The 26583-nt window shown below is 49.8% G+C and overlaps 1 protein-coding gene across 2 annotated transcripts in view; it reads left to right on the top strand.

Annotated features, from left to right (window-relative positions):
• Positions 1 to 13162, top strand: part of GATAD2A (GATA zinc finger domain containing 2A) — a 31448-nt gene extending 18286 nt beyond the window's left edge. The window contains exons 2-10 of one of the 2 annotated variants that reach the window (XM_009881662.1): positions 2283 to 2412; positions 2952 to 3083; positions 4658 to 4747; positions 6821 to 6952; positions 8109 to 8276; positions 9114 to 9393; positions 9924 to 10213; positions 11062 to 11248; positions 12194 to 13162. In XM_009881662.1, coding sequence (XP_009879964.1) covers positions 2283 to 2412; positions 2952 to 3083; positions 4658 to 4747; positions 6821 to 6952; positions 8109 to 8276; positions 9114 to 9393; positions 9924 to 10213; positions 11062 to 11248; positions 12194 to 12324 — 1540 coding nt within the window. In that variant the 3' untranslated portion in view covers positions 12325 to 13162. The remainder of the gene's footprint in view (positions 1 to 2282; positions 2413 to 2951; positions 3084 to 4657; positions 4748 to 6820; positions 6953 to 8108; positions 8277 to 9113; positions 9394 to 9923; positions 10214 to 11061; positions 11249 to 12193) is intronic. The other variant, XM_009881663.1, reaches the window with a different exon arrangement.
• Positions 13163 to 26583: the final 13421 nt, after the last annotated feature.

Raw genomic sequence — 26583 nt, 5'->3', positions numbered from 1 at the left:
CTCCGACATGGCCCCGTTGGCAGCCCCCGGGTCCCGCCATGCTCCCCGTGGAGCGCGGCCTGCAGCACTGCTCTCACCTCCGCTGGGAGCGGGGGGCGATGCCTCGCCGGTGGGCGCTCGCCGGCTAGAGCCGAGTAAAACCCTTCCCGGCACCTCGGATTTGCGTCGCCGCCTTTCGGGCTGCGACCGCGTCGGCCCCGCAGCGCCGTGGGCTGGCTCAGGGATGGAAGAGAGTCCTTGTGCCTCGGGAGGGGGCTGGCTCAGCTTGCCAACGCCGGCCGCTCACACCCCCGTGTTTGGGCAAGTCTCGCTCTTTTAGGTAAATCCACCACCCGTGCTGTTCATGAGGGATTTAAGTTTAAAGTTTGAAGAGGAACGGCCAGCGCTTGACTCCAGTTGAGTCTGGGTCCTCACTGCGGAGCTGCTGGGGCTGTCGCCTGGGCAGGAGCCGGCAGCGAGGAGCTCGGCGCGTTCCTTGCCGGAGAGGTGCACCGAGCCGGCGGGAGCTCAGCCCGACCCGGTTATTCCCCCACTGAGAGCACCCTGAGCCAGTTTGATGCGTTCAGATACAGGAAAAAGCTGGAAATGCTTCACCTGTGCCACTGGTACTTCTGAAACAACCTCAGAGTTTAAGTGACTCGGAGTTCCCTGGCTCGCTGTGCCCTCTAGAGGACACTCCTCTACTTTTTTCTTTATTTTTTTCCATGAGCATGGAAATTCTATTTTAAAAGCTGGTTTTTGCAGTGTTTGAGGCTGGTTTTGCCGTGTCCAAAATCCCGTTTGACCTGCTGTGTTTACAGTGTGTTTCGTAGAGCTTACCGGAGTTCACAGCTTTTCAGGACCGTTATTCAGTGCGAATATCCTTTGCATTGCTAAATAAGATAATAAGGATTAATTTCTGTTAATCGTTGGATTCCTGATAAATGTGGGGTATCAGTTAAGCCTAGAAATTGTTGTTTAGTCTAAGATGTAGTTGCCTGATATTTAAAAGTACAAAGCTCACACACCGTGTCTCTTCTTTGTGAATAATACAAACCACGCTTAAATATTAGCTTCATTCTGCTTGATATCTTTATGCGTTTTGTTTAATGCATAACTGGAAGCCAGAAGGTTCTCACTATAAACTACTGTTCCTGCTTCTGGCCTTGGGTTAAAAGAAAAACAATTACTTGTGTAATTGCTTCTGTTCCACCTCAAACCAGGACAGTTCTCCTAAAATTCTTGCTGTCGTCCCTTTCTCGACCACTGTCGTTCCCTGGGCAGCACAGAAGACTTTGCTGTCCCGTTCCTGTGAAGTTCCTGCTAAACCTCCCGGCAATCCCATGCTGCAAACCTTGCTCTGAAATCCTTATGCTTCATAGTTTGAAATCCCAAATCCTGGACGCCGAGGGTGATGGGACGTTTACCAGCCTGGGCAGCAGGGGAGAGGAACTGGCGTGTGTCACATCGCGTCATCTCTGTCCCTTTTGGTTCACGTAGTTTAAGATTCTGTTCTCGTATGATCATCCCAGGCGGCGGGGCTGAGAGGGGATTTGTGGTCAGGAATTTGGGTGGAAGGTGCAGTCTTCTCTCAAGACACTGAGCGTTAAAGCCAAATAAAGAGTTAATATACATCTGGCCGCGTTTCAGTGGTTTTCGGTGAAGCTGTGTGGATGTGTGTGTCTGCTGAGACTGTTACAGGTTTCTGCATTTAATAGCAGAAAATAGTTCAGCAGTGTTGGTGTAGAAAGCAGTTAATGCCATAAAGTACTTAAACTTTGGTAAGTGAATAGGTGTGAATTGTTTGTGTTGGGTTTCCTTCAGATTCAACTGGGGGGGTGGAGGGGGAAGATCACAACTTAGAAGTATTTGCATTAATTTGCATAGGAGGGGGGGTATGGTTTTGCCTTTCAGCACAGTAAGGAGAAGCGGCAAGTGACCTGTTTGTCCCTGGATTAGGGGTGGGATGTGGTCTTCCCCTGGTGCAAGCAGAGCCCTGGAAAGCCTCCGTGTCTTCTAAGGGGCATGAAGCGGCTGATGGAAATGCTTCTAATTTGAAGGAATTCGCCATTGGTGTGTGCTGTGGCTGCGTCCTGCCTCATGGCGCGCTTCTGTACTGGGGAGCTTAATATCCGCAAGGAGAGCAGAAATTGATTGAGCTTGTCCATGTTGGGTTTATTCAGAATTCGAGAGATTTGGGATTAATCCAGCAGAAGGTTGTAAGTAATGTTACTTTGAAGCATGAAGTAGTTGTTTGCTTGTTTTTAATAACTCGTTCTCTGTATTTTTCTTTTGATTTGCAGTGAAATAAAGCGAGAAAAGAGAGTCCCCTCGCCGGACGTTATAGTGTTATCCGACAATGAACCTTCTAGCCCTAGAATGAATGGTTTAACAAAAATAGCATTAAAAGAGACCAACACGGAGGCACTCATGGTGAGTCGTCTTGTCGTGACACAATTAAGTTGTGCCATCTAGAAAGAAGAAAACACACCACTTGTTCCTACAGAGGCACCTGCGATCACAGGGTCAGGTGGATATGTGGTTTTATAAAGATGGATTTGCGCGCAGGGAATCTTGAAACTGTTAAAGGCTGGTGCCCTTTTTTGTTCTTTTCAGGCTTTTAACTCCTTGATTTTTGTATTCTTTGAAAGTGCACCTTTCGCTGAATTGGCTTTTTAGTGGACACAGTGTCCCTTACTCACATGGCATAACACAGATTTGTTGTCTGACTCCTCTTTGACTTTATGTACTCGTTTTGCTAGTGAAAGCACTTCAAAAACTTCTTTTTTTTGCCTTTGAGTTCTTTATCCATACTCAGTTTGTGCCTGAATATTGCAGGCATGTCGGTGATATTAAGACATACATGACAATTATAACGCTGTAAGTTCTTGTCATAACTTGTATGGTATCTATCTTTTCCCTCTCCCCCCTCCCTGTTTTCCCGTCCTCTGTTGCCCTACTTGGCCCTGCAGAAAAGCAGTCCAGAGGAACGCGAGAGAATGATTAAACAACTAAAAGAAGAGTTACGGTTAGAAGAAGCAAAGCTTGTTTTATTGAAAAAGTTACGGCAAAGTCAAATCCAGAAGGAGACCACTACTCAGAAGGTATTGATGTTCCTACAGATATTTCTCTCATCTTTTGAAATGGTGGGGCTAAATTTAAATAACTGTGGTTGTTGCCTTAACCTGTGGAACATAAGATAGCTTTCAAATAACGCCTATCTCACTTTTCATAAAATCTGTATGAAGTTTATGGTGGCTTATCCTGTTAACCATTCCTTTTTGTGGAATTCCTTTTTTTTGTCTTGCCAAGGCCAAATGACAAGACGGTTTATTCTATCAACCGTATTCAAAAGCTGAAGACCTTTTTTGTTAAAACTTAAATGCATTTAGGGATGTGATATACTTCCAATTATTAAATCCTCTGTCCAGTCCTTAATACCGCGTAGAGATCGCTGAAATACATGTGGAGGAGATTCTTGCACATAACAAATGTGCTGACAGGTAGAACTAAAGTATTTGAACCCCCTGCTCTGGGGGCTGGTGGCTGAGGGCTGCGTTTTGTGCTGTGTGGCAGAAGCCCAGGTCTGGATTCCAGGTCTTACCAGGTGAAGTAAATCTGCGGTTAGCTGCATGTTTTCATCATCCAAAAAAATCCAGGCAGCCCCTGGAAGGAACGGTTCAGCCCTCCCACCCTGAGCTCCCTTCCCTTCCTCCTCTTTCCTCCTCACCCCTCGTGTCACACAACCGTGCGCGATATCCAGCGTGCTGGGAGGAGAGCTGTTTGCATCAGAAACTAACCCAGAAAAAAAATAAAAATCTACCTTTTTGTCAGAGCAGTAGCCCGGTCTGCTCGCTACGTGTGCCGTTACGCTGGCGCTGAAGGGTAGAGGTGGAGGATGGCAGGAGAAGAGCGGAGGAGGTTGGGAGGCGAGGGGGCGTGCGAACACCCCACGCGCTGCTACTGAGGCACAGGCTACATTTCAAGTAACAATGGCAACTAAACGATTTTATTTTACAGCGTGTGATGCCGACTTGATGGATTTTGTGATGGGGGCGATGTGTAGATTTAAGAGCACTTCACGGTGCAGGTGGATGCTAATACAGCTCTCTTGGCTGGTTTTGGTTGGTTTATTGGCGTCTTTCTCCCAGACTTCTGAGTGCTTCAGGAGATGGGATTAAAACTAATGCAAGTACCTGCATCACTCAACTCGCTGCTGAAAGCTGAGCAATGAGCTCTGGATGTTTGAACTAACTAGGGTGAAATGGCATATCCTAAACTTCCTGATATCTGAAGTCTTTTTCCTAAACTCTTTTTCACTTTGCATTATGCTTGAGCCTAATTAGTCGAGACTGGTAGTGATGGAGGATAAGACTGAAGAGGGCTCTAAGCTGAGATTGCTGAAATAGATTTCCACGTTGCTCTGCTTTTGGTGTATAGGCTCTTTTATTTCCCTGGTATAATCTTATCTATACTTACCTAATAATTTCTTCATTTAAATACGCATGTTGAGATGCTTGGAGGAAGAAAGGGATGGGGGGGCGGGGGAGGGAACCACAGTCTTTGAAGATTCTCTTACTGAGGCGCAAGGAGGTAAACGCTTTTATTCCCTTAGCTTCTGTAATTCTGCTTACACCCTTACACTCGTCTGCTTTCTTTCTGGTTTTTCCTCTTCCAGCCTGCTGGTTCCTCTGGGAGTGCTGTGGCCACCCCTCCGCCCTTGGTGCGGGGACCGCAGAGCGTTCCTGCTGGCAAGCCGTCCCTCCAGGTCAGTGGGGTGGGCCAGGCTGCCAGGTTTAGGGCACGGAGCGGAGAAGAAGGTGCACAGTACAGGAAAGCACAATCCCATCATCACATTAATAGCTTGGAGCCAGGTGGAGGTTTTGTGTTTGGTTTTTTTTTTTTTTTTTCTAACTCCCAAAACCCCACTATAAGTTTTTTAAGAACGATTGGGGTGGGAGATAGAAGTAGGATGTCACATGCGAATAACCCTCATAAGCTTATTTTTTCAGTGGCTGATCATCCTGATCCACTCTGCTGGTAAATACATCCATACTAGTACTAACGACCTTTGGCGAAAGAGGATGCCACGGAGTTATGTCACAGAAATATTGTGGCAGCCTGTTGCCGTACCCTCGAGACTTAATTGTGCCCTCGGTATGATTAAGTATAAGAGCCGAGTGAATCATACGGTTTTCTCTTTTGGCTTGGTGGCTGAATGGCACACGATGGTAGGAATGGTCTTGGTTCAGATGAAATTAAATGAAATGTTGGAAAGCCTTGGGGGAAAAAAAAAAAAAAGCAGAGGCAATTGACATCTGTCAACCTAATCTTCCTCTTGAGTATAGTACCTTGTTTTGCTTTCGGATTGAAAACATTTCTGGTTATTTACCTTGGGCTAATTCGAAACAAATTTCAAAACTGCTTCAGAGCAAAATGGTTTCACTTGGAAAATGGCAACTCTCCGTTTCAAAATCCCCTAGAATGCTGTACTCGAGGGAAGGGGTGAATTTGCCATCCGTTTAGGAAACCTTCACAAACCTAAAGCAATCTGTCGGTTGGAGTAATCTCTTCCTTGAGGCAAGTTGCCTTCACTGAAGACAGCACTTTCAGAGGAACTGGACCACGAGTTAAATCTTCAGCAAACAGACAGTGAAACTTCGGTTGGACAGAGCAGAGAGCTGGGAGCTAAGAATCCAGAATTGAAGTTATTCTGTCTAATTTGCGGTGTTTGGGCAAATTAACCTAACCTCCATCTGCTTTTGCTTGCCTCTAAAAACTCTACTAATTCCTGTGTGTGGGAGTTGAGTTGGTCTTCAGTTGAAAGGCATAACAAGCGGATAAAACTTCCCCCCTGCCTAAATACGTACGTGTGTGTACACGTGGTAACTCATGGAAGTGGGAGTTTCGGTGTTTTTACAAGTCTTCATTCACAGATGATGGTCAGTTTGGGGCTTGAGTGAGGAAGGTGGCGAGATGTGTAAAGCCACATGAACAGGATTGGAGAGGTTTGTTGCTGTTGAGCGGTGAGTGCTTCTCAGGCTCAATTGCGTAGCGTTAGCGGTCTGCAGGAGTGCAACGCATGAACCCATACCACCTTTAATAGCGTCATGAGAAACTTTGAGGATTTAATGCAGTCTGCAGCCCAAAAAGCATGGGCAGCGATTTTTCAAATTTTTTTAGCCTGACTCCTTTTCTTTTTTGTTTTTCTAAAGCTTTCCCCTTCTCCTGTCTCATTTTTTTCCCTTCCCACATACGTGCACATGCACATGCCCACTCTGCTCACCTTCCCGGGTTCCGGCATCTCCAACTTCTCTCTGCCCTGTGCTTCTCCTTGAAGACAGCAATTTGTATTTCCCTGTTCTCTTACTCCCCTCCCCCAAATACACTTTTTTCCCCTCTTTTTTTTTTTTGGACACTAACTGCACTGAAACCAGCCCCGTCATCTCTTGTCGTACAGTTGTACAGTGGCTCAAGACAGCCACTGCATCCATCACATGAGCCAGAGAGGAGAGCTGCACTCGTGTACCCCCTGCTCTCCCGCGGGGGTCGTGGCGTGCCTCTGTGGTGCGACAGCAGTTCTTGAGAGACTGAATTTCAGCGGTGGGAGGGAAGATGAAACCGTTGTTCAGGACTGCTCTTCAACTTCTGACTTCTGTGCAGGATGAGAGAGAGCAGTCCCCGAGCGTGTAGCCAGACCGCCGTCGCGTCCTCACATATGTCTGTGTGGCTGTGTAAGATTTCAGAGACTGCGTTATCGGCACACTAAGCAGCAGAAGAGAGCGTGCGTATAAATATACCAGAACAAAACGGTGTGAGTAAACTCTTTTCTGTTTTGCAGACCTCTTCTACACGTATACCAGGCACTGTTATTCCTCCTCCCTTGGTCCGTGGAGGGCAGCAGACTTCTTCAAAATTAGGAACTCAGCAAAACACGCAGATTGTAATGCCACCTCTTGTCAGAGGAGCACAGGTAAGTATTTGCCTTGTGGTAGATCCGCTCTGGTTTTCCTTAATGCGTCTTTTCTTAGTCATCTTTCCGCTTGTCAGGAGGGAACCTGTGAAGTTCTTGCTGGAATTTCTTAATACGGCTGGACGTATTGCTACTGAAAGGTCCTGCATCATCGCAGTTCTGCGTATTGTGCTGTCCCATAACGCTCCCGGTGAAGCACGAGAAAGTCCTGTGGTGATGCAGGATACTGCCTTACCTGCATAGCTGCTTCCCTTAGCTGCGCCAGAGCAGGTTGTTTGACTTCATAATGAAAGTTAATTTACAGGCTTCCAGCTTCGCCCGCTTTTTAGGAGAGCGGCAGCAGAGGAAATGAAACACAATCCCTCGTTCTTCCATTTTTTCCCCCCTCATTATTCTTTCTGTCATATCAATTTCACCTTTTCAAATGCTAAAACTCACTTTTTTTTTTCCCCTCATTGTGTCTGTCTTGCAACTGAATAAGAGCTGCTGAAATGAGATAGGCGACGAGAAGTCTGAAAGTGCTGCTTTGCAGCGTCTTTATCACCTATAACAGAAAATAGTGGTGTCCCTAAAGGAGCAATGTTCAATTTGATACGGTCTTTGAAAATTATCACTTCCGTGGGATACCAGAAAAAAAAATATTTCCTTGTTAAATGAGGATTTATTTTGCAGTGAAAGGTCTGCTTTTATCTGTTGCATAGCCAGCATTAAGGAGGAAGGTGGAGATTTGGTATTTCATTTTCTTTCTGTTCTGATTATGGAGAAAACCTCATTCTGAGAAATAGCTTTCCTAATGCCTTTAAAATGAAACAGGCTTAACAACTATACATTTTGAAAGAAGTTTGACTGGGAAACTTAGATTTTTAATTTATTTATTTTTTTGGTACGGCTGTTTTGGCCATAATGTGATGGCCTCACATACGAGCGTCTCTTTTCACGTTATGTTGTGCTTGTTTCATTTTGACAGAGGGAAAGGGAAAAACATCCCATTTTGACACGGGTGTTAATTATCACGCTTTCTTTGCGTTCCCTGCCTTGCCTCACTTCCATTGTATCACGTCATCCCATTCAACTCCCACCGCTTACCTCCCGCTATATCTAATCCTCCCCATCCTTCATGGCACCATTGCATCAGCCCATTTCTGTGTCTTCCCAGCAAATCCACAACATCCGACAGCACTCCAGCACGGGGCCGCCTCCGCTGCTGCTGGCACCGCGGGCATCGGTCCCCAGCGTACAAATTCAGGGGCAGCGAATTATCCAGCAGGGTCTGATCCGCGTCGCCAACGTCCCCAACACCAGCCTGCTCGTCAACATCCCGCAGGTGAGTTCCACAAGATACTTTTGCCCAACGCAACATAGAGGAACGCAGATGAACCGTTGTAATTAGTGATCACTGGGTTATTGTATCTAATTGGTGTGGCTTGCGGTCCTCTAACTGATGTGCTTGCTTATTACTGCAGCTGCCCCGCTCCTTGTTCTTTCTGTGCGGTCCCTTTCTCTGCTCACGTTCAACTCCTGAACATAGGAATGAAGAAAAATATTACAGAGTATTGAGAAGAAGTACATATTTCAGTGAACTGAATGTTGTGCCTCATTTCAAATTTGGTATTTAAACATGAAGGTGTCCATTAGAATATTTTTTTTTTCCTCTTCTTTAAGAAGCGTAAATAGGCATTCTGCTAAACAGAGCTCAAAATGGGTTAGCGCTCCTGCTTGAACCACCAAGCAGTACTGAAGCAGCAACTCAACGTCTACCACTGGCACTGGCGTACAAGTGCTGTAGATAAAGGAAACAATTTAAAGTCAGTGCTTTGACAAAATCATAAGGAAAATAACTCTCTTTTGGTATTTTCTTTAGAATTTCTAAAACTGCCTTATAAAAGTGATCAGTAAAGAAAAGCAAAGTTTTGGGTACAGTGTTGCCGTGAACGTATGTATTGTGGTCTGTTTGGTCACCTGCAAGAAAACAGGATGCAGTGGCAGGCGGGTCCGTCCAGTCCCAAGCAGCCAGCCCTCACCGGGCACAAACGGCCCCGCGCGGCCTCAGAGCCGACTCCGCTTCCCTCCCTCTCGTCCCTCTTGGGGGAGAGGGGCACGTGTCTCGAAAGCACCAAACCATCTGGCGCTTGTCACTAAGCTGTGTCGTGTTTCCTCCCAGGCTTCGCCAACTTCAATCAAAGGTACAACCGTGACATCCGCTCAGGCTAACGCTACTACGACCAGCGCCGCTTCCATCGTCAACTCCAACGACTCGCCGGCCAGCCGGCAAGCCGCCGCCAAGCTCGCCTTGCGGAAGCAGCTGGAGAAGACGCTGCTGGAGATCCCTCCTCCCAAGCCGCCTGCGCCAGAGATGAACTTCCTGCCAAGTGCGGCTAATAACGAATTTATTTACTTAGTCGGATTGGAAGAAGTTGTGCAGAATTTGCTGGAAACTCAAGGTGAGAGAGCGTTACAAGTGTTCCTCAAAGGCCCAGGGAGAGCTTTGCCCACCTGGATTTTATCTCAATAGCAGGCAGCAAGGAGTTTCAGGCTTCGCAGGATTAAATTGTCATACTCTGTCAAATCTAGGATTCGCTTCCTTTAATAATTTTCAAACTGTTTTACTTAAAATTCTAAAAAACATCTAAAAAAAATGACCAAAAAAAAAAAAAAGTTTTGATTTCTCATAGGCTAGACACTCATTGTAAAGATTTCTCTCACATGCATCCAGTTCTCCCCAGAGCTGTTGACCTCCTATCAGCCACATGTTTGTCCATCCCTGCTGAATCCTCTAACCAGCATCTAAAGAAGTACCCACTGGAAACGTTTAGTAATGCAAAAGGCTTCAGTCTGAGGGAGCTTAGGGGTGGAGGGTTTGCTTTGTCGCCTTTTTTTTTTTTTTCTGCTAAAATATTCTTGAGGTTTCTCAAGTATTCTTCATTCATAGAAGCCACAGACGGAGCTGAACTAACCTGGTTGTGTTCTCCAGGTAAAGTTTCGGTCCCTGTATCGTCTCGTGAGCCCTATATGTGTGCTCAGTGTAAGACTGACTTCACCTGCCGTTGGAGGGAGGAGAAGAACGGAACCATTATGTGTGAAACCTGCATGACGTCAAATCAGAAAAAGGCCTTGAAAGCTGAGCACACTAACCGACTGAAGGCTGCCTTCGTAAAAGCGCTGCAGCAGGAGCAGGAGATTGAGCAGAGGATACTGCAGCAGACGGCCTCTCCTGTACAGACCAAGTCCGACCCCATAGTGCAGCACCACTCGCTCAAGCAGGTACGACGCCGTCCGCCAGAAGCCCCATCTGGGTGACGATGGGGTGAGGGTCCCGCGGCTCCAGGCACCGGTGTTTGCTATGCAGGCGTGAAACTGATGCGTGAACTTGTTTTATTTTAGCTCTACAGTGTGTGTCTCAGAGTGTGAGCTTAAAACCGGGCTGGTGAACGTGTTGTTCTGTCATACGGGCACCCGATATACAAATTACGTTCTCTGTACCTGAAGAATGATGCAGTCTCATTGTAATTATCCAGGCTGTTAAACTCGTAGCTTGCGAGGTCTGTTCCTGAATTTTTTTAGGCTGTACGAAATGGAAAAAGGTGCTCCAGTGCCAAATACACACGAGCAAATTGACCCAAGATAGAAAAAAATAATAATACTGGTTTGAGCCAGAAAACATAATGTTGCTTGTGAAGTTTTAAGGTGATGGTAGCAACCGTCTACAGCAGGGACTGGATCTCGCACCCCTTGTAAAAACACCTTTCACTTGGGGGAAGACGGAAGCTGCTTAAGTGCTGCTTTGAGTTGAAATAATCAAGGTACCGGTTATTTAGGACAGGGAAGTAGAGTGCTGCCTGCGTATGGACATGCTCACCCAGCGCATTTTTCGCTGCTTTGCAGTTGATTGTATTTCCTCATCCTTACGGGTCCTTTCAGAAGTAGAAAACTGATTCTTATTTTGCTGTAGAGATGTCTTGAAAGTTTTCAGCCTTGAAACTTTAGCAATGCATTGCAGACTTGGCAGAAGCCAAGAGGGGAGAGAGGGGCGGTAATAAAGGTTCATCAGGCTGTTGCACTCGAGAGGCAGAAGACCGCTATGCCCGTCTCACCCTGTGCTCTCTTGGCAGACTTCTAGCCAGATGTCTCGAGGTCCTCCTGGAGCTCCCCGAGGAGTGTTGCATGCGTTTAGCCAGTCACCCAAGTTGCAGAATGCATCGTCTGCAGCAGCACTTGGGAGCAGGCCAGGTAAGCATGCCGAGAGACCTGTCAGCAAGGGCAGCGCTGCCGCCTGGAAGAAGACTCCGATCAATACAGGTAGATTTTCTCTAAAGTTTCTTTTCTTTGTACTTGCTAGCTGCACTCTGTCCAACAATCGTAGTTCTTTGGGTAAGGACGCTTTCTCTTCGACAATTCCTGCATGAAAGCCCCATGGTACCAGGGCTTTGCTCTCGGTATTGGTGTTGGCACTTGCTTTTGGTGGGGTTTATGTTCATCAAAAGGGGCAATCAGGTGGTGCTACCAAATCTAAATGTGTAAAGCAGTAGATTTTAAGTAGACTAAATAGGTGTAACGTCAGACTGTTCATCGCTGAGTCTGTACACGAAGCCAGTGCCGCGCTGCAGGAGTTTGTCGTTCGTTTCTGGGAGTTTAATTCAGGCGTTAAATTGACTGGTGTTTTCTCTTTGCTGAAAGCAACGTACGGTAAATAGCTGGGTTTGCTCTGGGTAAGGCTACAGTGCGCGCTCCCAGCGTTCCTCAGGATTTGAAGTAACTAAAGCTGTTGCTTCGAACAAATGGAAATTGCAAATTCTAATCTATTTTTTTTTCTATATACTTGAGAAGAGTTGTTTGGTTTTTTTAAATGATGATTAGGATCTCCAGGAAGGAAACACCGTAGCAACTAGCTCTTTTGTGATCTACTTTCTTGCCCAGTATTGAATTGATTTCTCTCTATTTTTATTCCTGACAGCTTAATTTATCATTTTAAATGTAATTTCATTGACGAGAGCTCTAGCCTGCTCAAATCTTCATTTCTGGTACAAAATCTTGCTCCTGTTTGTTCAGATGATTTTGGAAGCTTTCGTCTTCTGCAGGTGTCTGACCTTTGTGGCCAGCAGTGCCCCAAGCTTACACGATCCATGCTCAGATGGTCCGTTTGCATGTGGGTGAAATGCGAGTAGTGTGGTTTTGCCGCTGTTGTGTCTCCTGCTTTTATCATATGGTGACACTTGTTCTCTCCTCTCTTTTATATCTCCTCAGGTGGGGCTTTACCTTTTGTTAACCCTAGTTTAGCTGTGCACAAGTCCTCTTCAGCAGTAGACCGCCAGCGTGAATATCTCCTGGATATGATTCCCCCACGGTCCATCCCACAGTCCGCCACGTGGAAATAATGCAGAGGAATGCCCGAGAGGAAGACTTTCCTGTTTCTGCCATCCTTTTTATACCACATTACAGTGGAATCTGCTTTAATCCCAGCTGGATATGCCCCAGGCTTTATAGGATGCAAGAAGACCACTCCTCATCCCATCGAGTGCTGCTGTCCCTGCTATGAGAAAATGACACCACGTGGGTGGGAAAGACTTCAGCTCGTTTGGTTCTCAGATTCTTATGATTGACTGATGATGAAGGCTGTCGGGGAAGGGGAAGAATTCTTTTTTTTTTTTTTTTTTGGCTGTATGTATTTAGTTTGGATTTTTTTTTTTGTCACCAGCACAAAAGGAGGACTAAACGACTCTCTGCCTTCGGTTTCTTTATTAATAACTACCCATTCGCCAGGAACGTGGTGTTCGTTCGTGCTCGAGCATGGATGTCAGTTCAAGGAGAGAGGAATTTCAACCCCATCTTGCAGATGCATTTAGTGAGCCGAGTTCATGTTTGCTTTTCTTCCCTGCCCCTTCTCCAGCCGGGAAGGCAGTCTACAGATTATAATGTTTCCAAATCTCCTGATGATGAGCTAATGATAAATAAGTGCAAACTCAAATTCCAGTTGAGTATGGGTTTTGTTTTTTTTCCTAAGGGACTGGCTGCCACCAAAACTTGTCCGGTAGGTGGGAACCAGTGCAGGAGTCTCTCACTTTTGTTGGATTCTGTTTTGAATAGACTTTGAACTGTTGGTAGTCTAAAATCTAATTTACTGAATAGACAAACACCTTTGTTCAGTCTTTCTAATTCAGCGAAGAGCAGTTGGGCCTTTCATATGTTCCCAGAGACTTAAAAGTGAAACTGTTTTTGATTATTTTCTTTTTGGAGGGTTTTTTTTGTTGTTGTTGTTGTTTTGAGCGATTTTACTCAAAAATAAGAAAAAGAAAAAAAAAAAAAATAGGAATTCCAGAAGCTGCACGCAATCAGAAAGGGCGAGTGGAGGGAGCAGAGGACCGGGAGACTGCCGTCAGGTCTCAGGCTCCTTCCTCTGCCCGTACCCGCCGAGAAGCGGCCGGTCCCGGTCCGTGCTGCGGTGGCCCCGTGGCCGTGCCGGCACGCGTTGGGCCTGTTGGGGGCAGGACTGCCGACCTTGATCCCTCTAGAGCTCCGTTCTTCCAGGCGTACCATGCATGCTCCTCTGTCCATCACTTCAGTATTTCATTTTTATAGAGCTTTAGGTAACCCCGCTTTAAGGTCAGGTTTCTACGTGGTTTTAATATATTTTGGGGATTCCACAGGTTAAACCCAAATCCATCAGGTTCAGTTTTGGTTTTTTTTTTTTCCTTCTCATCATCTTCCCTCCTTCTTCCCTGTGCTTGTCCCAAATTAAAGTTGAATTCAAGTGGCAGAAATACATGCCTTACTACTTATGTTGCATATCAGTACTAGAAGTAGTGCTGATAAGAATTATTTGCAAAATTATATATATATATATCTATATATCTATATATAAAAGAAAAGGGGGGGAGGGGTTACTATTCAGTCTATGCTGAATCTATTTTCTTAGCAGTCGCTGTTAGATCTAACTTTAAACCAATAACTGTATAGGGTTGTCCCCCTTCAGATCTAACTATTGCATAGTGAAAAAAGAAAAAATTGTTCATTTTAGCCCCTCTTCTGTTGTGTGAATATCAGTATTTAGATACTTTGAAAACTGTTCTGTAGCATAGAAGACCTAGTTTTGCAAAATGGTATTTGTTGCTGTATAAAGCCCTAGAATTTCAATTTGACATTGTTTTTTGTTTATTTTACAAATGTATATTAAGAGCTAAATGGGGATGAGAGGAATTGGTTTGAGTTTTTAATTTTTCTTTTCATTCCGAGATATTTTGGATTGGGAGATGTGGAGAGAGAAATTGAGTGCATTTTATTTTTGCACTGTGAAATATTATGAAAAAGTTTCAGTTCCTTACCTGTGTGGAGTTTTTTGGGTTTTTTTTTTTCTCTCCTCTGACAAACGCCTGCGTTATCTCATCATTGATGCAAATGCCTAGCACTGTTAAATCACCTGGGAAGAGTGCATTTGTTTAAAAAGAACGAGCAAAACTTCTCAAACTAAAATTCAGACACCTTTTTGGGAAGCCTGGACAACTTCACAGTTTCTTTCCAGTGTTTTGGGGTAGCTTTAGCTTCAGCTGATGCTGGAGAAAAGGGGAATGGAAAGAGGGGCAGAAGTATTTAAAGTCGCCTGTTTTAAAAGCTACGTCAAAACCTTTTTGGATACCGCCAGTTCAGTGCAGTAGCCTGTAAACTTGAATTTCAGCGCAATGGATAAGGGAGACTTAAAATAAGCCTTAAAATAATTGAGAAGACTTATTTTAAGATTCGGAACCGACAGTAAAAACGAGTCTGCCTATACTCTCTTACAAACGTTGCTCCCTCAGCGATGCTAGACTGTAATCTGCTTTCATTTAGCGTACAATAAAACCCCATAAATATTATCTTAAGTACTGGGGTAGAATTATTTTAAAGGCTTTGTAAGTGAGCAAGAAAACATCACACGCATATTTGGCTGTCGGGATTCAAACCAGTTTCGATGTAGTTTTTAATCTGTGGTTCTTGGAGTGTTGCAGGTAACTTAAAGGATATATTTATTGCATATATGTTTCTGCAAAGTTTTAGATAAATGCACCGGGAAAGGACTCGAGTGGTATACATGTGTTAAATGCCAGAAGAATCGCTTCCTCCTTTATGGTCAAAACTGCGTATTCAGTTGAGTAGTGTTGAACTGGGCTGGTTAAGGTACCATGTTAGGTTTAGATAGTTGTTGAAACACTTGCTGCAGTCTTTCCAAATCTCCTCCTCCCCATCTGTATCTTCCCCTTCTTGCAGAAAAAAACAAAAAAAACCAACAAACGAACCGAAAAGCTCAATTTGATGGAATAGTCACAAAATGGTGTTCGCGCCCTAAAAGGTTAAATTGTTTGGGAATTGAAGGAGGGGGGGTTAGACCTGCTTTTAAGAACAAACCTTTGGTTTATTTCTCCTGCTGTCGCGTTGGGGATTCCTGCCTCCGTAAGGGCTATCCGTTCTGCCGCAGAGCTGTCCGAAAGCCACCGCGTCGGCCCTCTCCTGGACAAAAAGACCATTTCACTTCAAGCTCCCTCGGAACAAGAGACTGACCGTGCTGCTCGACAGCCGAACCTGTAAATGGGTATCATTCAGGTGGAGTATCCGGCGTCGTGTCCTGTTTCCCCGACCCTCCACTGCTTCGCTGCAAACTGCTGCATGAGCTGGTTTGACATTGCTCGGATGCTGCTTGCTTCCCCCTCTCCTGGGGAGAGGGTTAGAGCAGCCTTGGTTCTTGCAAGCCATATAACCTTTCTTTGAGACGTTGCGACTACAAGATTTTATAATACAGTAATAATGAAAATGACTATTGTACTTAGATTTTAGCAACTTGTGAAATAAACCCCGGATTTTCATTTGAAACCCCTGTTGCAATTTGGGAGCTGTGTGGTTTTTTTGTTGTGTTTTTTTTTTTTTAATTTTATTTTTTTTAAAAAAAACTAATTTATTATCTGTTTGATTGCTGAGCCTTGGCGAGATTGCAGTCCTTCGCTCAGAAACACGAGTGGCCTGGTTGAACCTTTTATTTTTATAGCGCAGTCGACTTGGACGGCTTTTCCATTCGTGTAAAGGGTGACTTTGCTAATTTTTGTATTCTGAGGATTTCTGTAAATGGCATTCCAGCTGTGACGGTGAGGAAGACTTGGTTAATCTTAACTTTGAGGTAGTTTGGGGTTGGGGTTTTTTCTATAAAGGTTTTTATCATCATTGTAGGGAACCGTTCATTTACCTCTGAATTCTCAGACCTAGTTGTCACATTTTTTTTGCTTACTAAGGGGGAAAAAAAATATTACCAAAGTACAGTTCAGAATGGAAACTGGGGGGGTTGGGCTGCAGAAGTGAGTGCAGCGGAGCAGGCTTAGGCAGGTCTTATCAGAAACCCGATTTGGCTCATTTCTCACTTTCTCCTTTCGGAAGGAGGGGTAACAGAAGGCTTTTTTTTTTTTTAAAAATAATAAATATATAAATATATATATATAATGCAAAAAGACCTCAAGGAACCGCAGTAGTGTTTGTCTGCTCCAGGCAGAGTTACGCTGTATATTGCATTTAGCGAAATAACTTGCATTGTGCTTTTTTTAAAAGAAAAAAAAAAAGAGAGAATTTATAATCATCTAACACAGGAGTGTAACAGAGTAACGTTACGCCAGTGCAGGGTATGTTTTTGTCACTCGTATTTATTGTGACTCTAAATCTTTGATAATAAAACAAAAATTAAAAAAAAAAATAAATAAATCCCGCTAAAACCTGATAGTCTCAATAGCGGAAGAATCTGAAATCGGTAACTGTATGTTGTATCGTGAGGGATTTTTAGTATTTGAATGACAATAAACACATGGACAAGCTCTTGGCTCTGCCTCTTCCTGCCAGCATATCGCGTCCGAGGTCTGTCACCCATCGGTGAGGGTGTTTTGGCTGAGGGGATGGTCCGCTCCTCTGCCCCCGGGAGGAGAGCGGGAGAGGCTGCAGAAGGTGATGTCTGGGTGGAATTTTATGGATTGGAATCAAGACACAAACGGATTAAACGTCCCCGCAGATGCCATCTCCGGATGTGGTTGGGCACTCGCGCTCTCCGGGCAAAAACGAGACGGGAACAGCCCTTCTCCTCGCCCTGCTTTTCTGCTCCTCGGTCACCCTCTGGTTTTTAGCCATCGTACGTGTCCTGTTGTGAAAACTTCACCTCCTGAGTCAGCGAGACGGAGAAGATCAAACAAGCCACCCGCGTCCACAGAGCGGGCTGGGAGCTGGAGAGCTGCAGCTGTGGTCACTCTGCAATTCCCAAACTAGAAACTTAACCCCGCGTTCCTCCTGAAATACTTGGAACCCATCAATAAGTTTATTTAACTACTCCAGGAGAACTCAAGAAGCCGGTGGATCGCTACCATCTGGGAGATGTAGATCGCTGACTTGAACAAGAGCATTCCCTGAATGTTTTTGGCCCCGATTCTGCATGGAAACGCAGCGGTTGGTGCATCATCGCTCAGCAGGCTACGAAGTGCCGCAGACGTCGTGCGTGGCCGGTCCATCGCTCCTGGTACCGGCAGCTCCCCAAAGCCGTGCGCATCGTCGGTCGGCATATGGTGATCTGCAGCAAGGTGAAGAAACACAGCTTTGCCGACAGCCCATGCTCTGGAGTCACTGGTTTAGGAGGAGAGAGGGAAGAAGGGACGTGGTTCCTGCTCTGCAACGAAGCCAGGCTTGAAGGGAGCAAAAAGTCACATATTTTTTTCAGCTCAGGTTTCCATGCGCAGCGTCTGCATTTGTACGGTCAAGAGCGAGACAACAAGAGTAACTCGGGATTCGTGGATGTGAACAGAGCCCTGGGCATTTGTCTGTCTGGCCGTGACGCTAAGCTGGATCCTCATCCAGCATCCCAGCCTCATCCTGCCCAGACCAGCCCGGTCCCTGTTCCCAGCCCCGCTCCGCCGCCGCCAGCCCGGCCCGCGGTAGGTGGGAAGATGCTGCCTCGGGGAAGAAGCGATGTTGGTGCCCGGCTGTGCTCTGGCGAGGAGCCTTCTGGATGGAAACAACCCAAATCGCCCAGGAGGAAATGTGGTTTGTTCCGGGTGAAAGCAGGAATAACTGGTTTTGGCGTCGTAAGACCCGGTTTTGGAACTGCAAGAGCCCACGCGATGGGAGGAGTGTCCCGCAGGTCCTGCTGACGGCGCGCGGGGCAGAGCAGCGAGGAGGAGGAGGAGGATGTTACAGCATGGAACAAAGTCTTGTTTGAGGAGCCGGTGGCACTGAGGGCGGTGTGGTGCAGAGCCGAGACCCACAGCCCACCGCGCTTGGTGCTGCTGGATGCCACTGGGTCAGCTCCGACCTCAACCCTCTGCTGATTTCACAGGTGGTTGAAGTGTGTGATGTTCGTCGGGTTTTTTGGGTCCTTCACAAGCTGCTTCTGACCTTCTAGAGTTGGAAAAACATCTAAATTTCTGAACACGCAAGTTCAGGAACCAGTTTAATTCAAGCTATTTCGTTTTCCTCAAAGCTGTTTAATTGCTGTGCTGGTGAAGGCTCTTACTGAGGAAGTCTTTTTATACAAAACTGCTGAAGTGCAAGCTATTAGCGCGAGGCTATTTTGGTACCGAAAACATCGAGCTCCTGTGGATTGAAGTGGTAGAAGACGGCAATAGCTGAACGCTCCGGGGGCAGATGAACCGGATAATGTTGTTGAGAGGTCCCGTACCACGGGTTGGCATCTCAGAAGCCACAGAGGTGACTCTTGTGCTGATTCAGATATTGCCGGCGTCTGAAGGGTTACGTCTGCTGGAAAACTCCCAGTTCAGGGGCTCCGTTAGGAAATACAGCCACTGGAAATGCTCCCAGCAGCCCAGGCAGGGGCTGAGCCCCTCGGCAGGAGGAGGAGGAGGAGGCCCTTTGGGTATCAGCGAAGCACATCCCCTCCAGAGCAGTAACAGAGCCCAGAGGATTTGAATCGCTCCTGATAACCCTTGCGATGCCGTCCGCAATTGATTTTATTCCCATACCCCACCAGGTACAGAAGAGCCACTTCTCAGGGGCTGTCCCAGGGCTGGAGCTGCTCTGGACCCCCCCACCCTGCTCCCCACGGAGGGAGTCCCCTCGTCCTCTTGTCCCCAGAGAGCTTCCGAGTTTCGTTTCGATCTTAACGAGCCCTTGGCCCGGTCCCAAAGGCGGCGGCGTGATGCGGCAGCAGCATCACAGCAGGGTGGGATTGCATCAGCTCCCGCCGCGGTGCCAGTGCCGGGGTCCCACCTTGCTGGAGGAGGTGGGAGCTGCACCGTGTGTCCCCCCCCCTTGGCGTGCCCTCCTCGGCCCGGGAAAGGAGAAAACCTCAGGCTGTCATCAGTACAGCTGAAGAAGGGGAAGTTCGGCTCTTTAAATACCTTCTTTGCTGTTAAAGATAAATTATAAATCTCGGTGATGAACAAGGAGCCCCTCTTCATCGCTGCAGTTAAGGCGTACCGTATAAAAACCCTTTTAAATACAAGTAAATTATTAAAAAGCTGTTTTTCACGTCAGTCCCTCGCTCCCCTCTCCAGCCTCTGGCGTTGGTGGGGAGATGAGGCAGGCGATGGGTTTTGGGGCATCCCAGACTGGAACAAAGGGTTCGGTTCGGGCCGGGAGCGGGTGGGTGAGGGGACGCTGGGACCAGCCGAGCCCTCTCCCTCCGGGCAAATCCCGTGGGAAAATCGAGATAGTGCTTAGCAGAAGCCCTAATAATTGCCTAAATACCAATTATTTGAATAAGGAATTCTATTCCTGAGGATAAAGGTTATTTATTTAAAAAGGAATTTGTCAAGACAGCCCACGCTGTGAAATAACGACTCCTCCAAAACAAAACGACTTCTCTTTGTTCCCTTTTTGCAGTAATAAATCCTCGTTTTTAACTCGGGGTTCAAAGCCGGAGAGCGCCCGGCGCATCGGCCCTCGGGTGCTCTTCCCGGTGGCCGCTGTCCTGCAGAGAAAGGACCGATTCCTCGAAGTCTGCTGCTAAAATTAGCGTCAAGGCTGAGCCTCCTCTGTGAATCGCAGGTCCGTGAGGTCAGTGGGTGGTGGGCTACAAACTCGGCATCTGCCCGGCCGGATGGAGCTGTTGGATGGGGTCCGTGAGGTTGGGAGTGGACGGCCCCGGAGAAGGGTAAAGCAGGGTTTGTGGGTTCAGGTGGTACATGGAAACCTCATCAGATGTGTTCCTTCCCCCCATGATGCAGAAATAATCCCATTTATGGAACCCCCGTCCCGGCATTCGGCACTGTGCCCATCACCCGAGCTGGGGGCAGCCCCGGGGACTCGGGGCCCCCACTCCATCGGCTCTGAAGACCCCGACCCCACTCATGAACCATCCTCGGCGTGAGCCATCCCCTCCCAAAGCGTGCACTGCGTGGCAGCTGTGTTGCCCCAGACTCTCATCTTGGGGCAACTCAGGATTCGGGGGGACTCTGCCCCTCCGGTGGGTGTAAGACGTGAGACTCTACCTGGAATATTTGTGTCCAGCTCTGGAGACCTCAACATCAGAATGATATGGACCTGTTGGAGCGGGGCCAGAGGAGGCCCTGGAGATGTTGGGAGGGCTGGAGCCCCTCTGCTGGGAGGGCAGGCTGGGAGAGTTGGGGGGGTTCAGCCTGGAGAAGAGAAGGTGAAAAAGGGGAGACCTCAGAGCCCCTTCCAGTGCCTAAAGGGGCTCCGGGAGAGCTGGGGAGGGACTTGTTGCAAGGGCGTGGAGTGATGGGATGAAGGAGAATGGCTTCAAAGTGGAAGAGGGGAGATTGAGATGAGATATGAGGAAGAAATTGTTGCCTGTGAGGGCGGTGAGCCCCTGGGGCAGGTTGCCCCGAGAAGCTGTGGCTGCCCCATCCCTGGAGGTGTTCAAGGCCAGGTTGGACGGGGCTTGGAGCAACCTGGGCTGGGGGGAGGTGGCCCTGCCAAGGGCAGGGGGTGGCACTGGATGGTCTTCAAGGTCCCTTCCAACCCAAACCATTCTAGGATTCTACGAAGACCCAGCGCGATGCAGCCCCTCTTCGCTGGGCGGCTCTTCCCTTGCTGTCAAGGAACATTATTCCCAGCGGTTCCCGTATCGCGGTGCTGCCTGGACCGGATGCCTGGCTTCGGGAGCAACCTGCCCGTGCCGCGGTGATGCACCTCGCAGGTGAGGAGGGACCATTATTGGGGTTTTTTGTGGGTGCAGCGGGGCAGCCGGGGGTTCACGACGCCGGGGCGTTGCTGCAGCCCATCCTTCAGCACCCTCCTCCCCACTGCATGGGAGGCAGCGGGACAGAACCCGATGGGTTTTGCATCTTCCAGCAATTAACAGGTGATAAGGAAACATCCCGGGAGGAGCTGACGGCCGAGCAGAGCTCTGACTTTGGTTTTCCCCAGGGACGGAGTCTCCTTCAGCCTTCAGCTCCCCCGACTCCGTCCCGGGAGCCCCCGATCCTGGAGGGGGTCTCAGGGTCCCGCAAAGCCACCGGACCCGGTCGGAGATAAAGGCAGAAATTTGGCTTCCGAGGTGGAAGGGAACTGGGGGGCTTCGGGCTGCTCGGGGACGGGGTTTCTCTGTGAACGAGCTGATGGGTCTCTCCTGGTTTTCCTCTCCCTCCCTGTGCGCAGCCGGGCTGGATCGGGGAACGCGCGTGGGTGTCCTGCCGAAGTCACGCCGCCCTCGCCAGGGTAATTTGCCAGCAGAACAAAACCACCCAGGTAAGCGTTAAAACACTCCGAACCCAGAAACAAAACCCCGTCTGCTGGGAAATGAGGCTGAACGCCTTCCGCTTCCCCTTCCCCTCATCCCGTGTCTTTAATTCGCCCCCTGAATGACAAACCCCCGACCCCCAGATCTGCCTTCGAGGGGGGGGTTCTCCAGCCTTTCCCTGCTGCGGGTGGTGGGACTGGAGCATCCACAGAGCCCCGAGCCGGTCCAAGCCATGCCCTGGGTGTTTTCCCAGTTAGATTACATCCTCCCCCACCAAAATCCCCCCCCCTGCTGCCCCCCCCATCCCCTCCACACCTTCATTTCCCCGGCTCATTAGCTCTGCGAGCTTAATCAAGCCAGCCATGGCTTTCTGTCTTCTCAGAGCCAGGAAAATAAAGGCAGCGGGAGGTTTCCATCAGCCCAGGAGTGGTGGGGAGCAGCGGCCGCAGGGGTGACCCCCCCGGGGGGTGCAGCCTCTTCTCGGGAGCATCCTCAAAGGGAAAACCTCCGTGTCCTGGGGGAGCTCCGAGCCCGACCCCGGAGCACACGGCGGTGACGGGACCACACGGGAGATGGGGAAATGGCTCCCGGTGTGGGAACGGGGCTGGGGAGCGGGAACCCCCCCTCCGGGGAAGCCCCAGCTCGAACCGATGGGGGGAGGATGAGGTTTGACGGTGCCCTGGCCGGGCTCGGTGCTCCACGCGCGAGCAAAGCTGGCAGCGAGGGACCAAAGGGATGGGTTTGTTTTCTCAGTGGGGTGAGAAGTTGCCGCAGCGCCGGATTTGGGGTTGCGTCCGAAGGTGACGCTTATTCCAGGGGCACCCAGCGGGAAAGCGCTCAGACGGGGAGATAACACTCGTGTTTTCCCCTCCAGACGCACTTTCTCGGGGGACATCGCTGAGAATCACGGGGTGCCATCGGGTTTGACGCCATCTCTGCCAAAAGTAGGGGGGAGGACGAGGCCCAGAGCCAGCCAGCGGGTCAGGGGGTGGGTGCTGCTTCCCCCGAAAGGGTCTTTGCCCGCGTCTCCGCTCAGTTCTGCAAATTCGGTTGCAATGAAATGATTCGGTATTGGAGCAGATGAGCGAGTTGGTCATTTACACAGTCCGATGCGGAGGAAGAACCCAGCTCCGGCACTAACAAACCCTCGGACTCAGGATGGGGCGAGGAGCAGGAGGCGCATCCCACGAGGACCACGGGCGTCCCGGGGCTCACCCCTCCCCGTGTCCTCCCCGTGTCCTGTCCCGGACCCCCCTCCCCAGCACCGCAGTCTCCCGGTGATCCCAGCTGCAGGATTTGGGCCGGGAGGCAGCGATCCTTCCCCCTCTCCCGCTTTTTGGTGCATGTTTGCAAGTAGGTGCACGCTTTTTGGTGCACGCTTGCCGATGGGTGCTTGCACATGGTGGCACTCCTGGTGCGCGCTCGCTGGTGGCTTCACGCTTGCTGGTGTGTGTTTCACCACGGCGGCACTCTTGGTGCACGCTTGCTGGTGCGCACGTCACCATGGCTGCACTCTTGGTGCACACTTGCTGGTGGGCACATCCTTTTTGGTGCATGTTTGCAAGTAGGTGCACGCTTTTTGGTGCACGCTTGCCGATGGGTGCTTGCACATGGTGGCACTCCTGGTGCACGCTCGCTGGTGGCTTCACGCTTGCTGGTGTGTGCTTCACCACGGCGGCACTCTTGGTGCACGCTTGCTGGTGGATGCACGCTTTTTGGGGCATGTTTGCAAGCAGGTGTGTGCTTTTTGGGGCACACTTGCCGGTGGATTCACACTTACTGATGCGCGCTTCACCACGGCAGCACTCGGTGCACACTTGCTGGTGGGCACACGCTTTTTGGTGCATGTTTGCAAGTAGGTGCACGCTTTTTGGTGCACGCTTGCCGATGGGTGCTTGCACATGGTGGCACTCCTGGTGCGCGCTCGCTGGTGGCTTCACGCTTGCTGGTGTGTGTTTCACCACGGCGGCACTCTTGGTGCACGCTTGCTGGTGCGCACGTCACCATGGCTGCACTCTTGGTGCACACTTGCTGGTGGGCACATCCTTTTTGGTGCATGTTTGCAAGTAGGTGCACGCTTTTTGGTGCACGCTTGCCGATGGGTGCTTGCACATGGTGGCACTCCTGGTGCACGCTCGCTGGTGGCTTCACGCTTGCTGGTGTGTGCTTCACCACGGCGGCACTCTTGGTGCACGCTTGCTGGTGGATGCACGCTTTTTGGGGCATGTTTGCAAGCAGGTGTGTGCTTTTTGGGGCACACTTGCCGGTGGATTCACACTTACTGATGCGCGCTTCACCACGGCAGCACTCGGTGCACACTTGCTGGTGGGCACACGCTTTTTGGTGCATGTTTGCAAGTAGGTGCACGCTTTTTGGTGCACGCTTGCCGATGGGTGCTTGCACATGGTGGCACTCCTGGTGCGCGCTCGCTGGTGGCTTCACGCTTGCTGGTGTGTGTTTCACCACGGCGGCACTCTTGGTGCACGCTTGCTGGTGCGCACGTCACCATGGCTGCACTCTTGGTGCACACTTGCTGGTGGGCACATCCTTTTTGGTGCATGTTTGCAAGTAGGTGCACGCTTTTTGGTGCACGCTTGCCGATGGGTGCTTGCACATGGTGGCACTCCTGGTGCACGCTCGCTGGTGGCTTCACGCTTGCTGGTGTGTGCTTCACCACGGCGGCACTCTTGGTGCACGCTTGCTGGTGGATGCACGCTTTTTGGGGCATGTTTGCAAGCAGGTGTGTGCTTTTTGGGGCACACTTGCCGGTGGATTCACACTTACTGATGCGCGCTTCACCACGGCAGCACTCGGTGCACACTTGCTGGTGGGCACACGCTTTTTGGTGCATGTTTGCAAGTAGGTGCACGCTTTTTGGTGCACGCTTGCCGATGGGTGCTTGCACATGGTGGCACTCCTGGTGCGCGCTCGCTGGTGGCTTCACGCTTGCTGGTGTGTGTTTCACCACGGCGGCACTCTTGGTGCACGCTTGCTGGTGCGCACGTCACCATGGCTGCACTCTTGGTGCACACTTGCTGGTGGGCACATCCTTTTTGGTGCATGTTTGCAAGTAGGTGCACGCTTTTTGGTGCACGCTTGCCGATGGGTGCTTGCACATGGTGGCACTCCTGGTGCACGCTCGCTGGTGGCTTCACGCTTGCTGGTGTGTGCTTCACCACGGCGGCACTCTTGGTGCACGCTTGCTGGTGGATGCACGCTTTTTGGGGCATGTTTGCAAGCAGGTGTGTGCTTTTTGGGGCACACTTGCCGGTGGATTCACACTTACTGATGCGCGCTTCACCACGGCAGCACTCGGTGCACACTTGCTGGTGGGCACACGCTTTTTGGTGCATGTTTGCAAGTAGGTGCACGCTTTTTGGTGCACGCTTGCCGATGGGTGCTTGCACATGGTGGCACTCCTGGTGCGCGCTCGCTGGTGGCTTCACGCTTGCTGGTGTGTGTTTCACCACGGCGGCACTCTTGGTGCACGCTTGCTGGTGCGCACGTCACCATGGCTGCACTCTTGGTGCACACTTGCTGGTGGGCACATCCTTTTTGGTGCATGTTTGCAAGTAGGTGCACGCTTTTTGGTGCACGCTTGCCGATGGGTGCTTGCACATGGTGGCACTCCTGGTGCACGCTCGCTGGTGGCTTCACGCTTGCTGGTGTGTGCTTCACCACGGCGGCACTCTTGGTGCACGCTTGCTGGTGGATGCACGCTTTTTGGGGCATGTTTGCAAGCAGGTGTGTGCTTTTTGGGGCACACTTGCCGGTGGATTCACACTTACTGATGCGCGCTTCACCACGGCAGCACTCGGTGCACACTTGCTGGTGGGCACACGCTTTTTGGTGCATGTTTGCAAGTAGGTGCACGCTTTTTGGTGCACGCTTGCCGATGGGTGCTTGCACATGGTGGCACTCCTGGTGCGCGCTCGCTGGTGGCTTCACGCTTGCTGGTGTGTGTTTCACCACGGCGGCACTCTTGGTGCACGCTTGCTGGTGCGCACGTCACCATGGCTGCACTCTTGGTGCACACTTGCTGGTGGGCACATCCTTTTTGGTGCATGTTTGCAAGTAGGTGCACGCTTTTTGGTGCACGCTTGCCGATGGGTGCTTGCACATGGTGGCACTCCTGGTGCACGCTCGCTGGTGGCTTCACGCTTGCTGGTGTGTGCTTCACCACGGCGGCACTCTTGGTGCACGCTTGCTGGTGGATGCACGCTTTTTGGGGCATGTTTGCAAGCAGGTGTGTGCTTTTTGGGGCACACTTGCCGGTGGATTCACACTTACTGATGCGCGCTTCACCACGGCAGCACTCGGTGCACACTTGCTGGTGGGCACACGCTTTTTGGTGCATGTTTGCAAGTAGGTGCACGCTTTTTGGTGCACGCTTGCCGATGGGTGCTTGCACATGGTGGCACTCCTGGTGCGCGCTCGCTGGTGGCTTCACGCTTGCTGGTGTGTGTTTCACCACGGCGGCACTCTTGGTGCACGCTTGCTGGTGGATGCACGCTTTTTGGGGCATGTTTGCAAGCAGGTGTGTGCTTTTTGGGGCACACTTGCCGGTGGATTCACACTTACCAATGCGCACATCACCATGGCAGCACTTGGTGCACACTTGCTGGTGGGCACATCCTTTTTGGTGCATGTTTGCAAGTAGGTGCACGCTTTTTGGTGCACGCTTGCCGATGGGTGCTTGCACATGGTGGCACTCCTGGTGCACGCTCGCTGGTGGCTTCACGCTTGCTGGTGTGTGCTTCACCACGGCGGCACTCTTGGTGCACGCTTGCTGGTGGATGCACGCTTTTTGGGGCATGTTTGCAAGCAGGTGTGTGCTTTTTGGGGCACACTTGCCGGTGGATTCACACTTACTGATGCGCGCTTCACCACGGCAGCACTCGGTGCACACTTGCTGGTGGGCACACGCTTTTTGGTGCATGTTTGCAAGTAGGTGCACGCTTTTTGGTGCACGCTTGCCGATGGG

Source organism: Charadrius vociferus, unplaced genomic scaffold (genome assembly GCF_000708025.1).
Source record: "Charadrius vociferus isolate BGI_N301 unplaced genomic scaffold, ASM70802v2 scaffold133, whole genome shotgun sequence".
Classification (NCBI taxonomy): domain Eukaryota; kingdom Metazoa; phylum Chordata; class Aves; order Charadriiformes; family Charadriidae; genus Charadrius; species Charadrius vociferus.
This window is presented reverse-complemented; position numbering and strand designations above follow the sequence as displayed.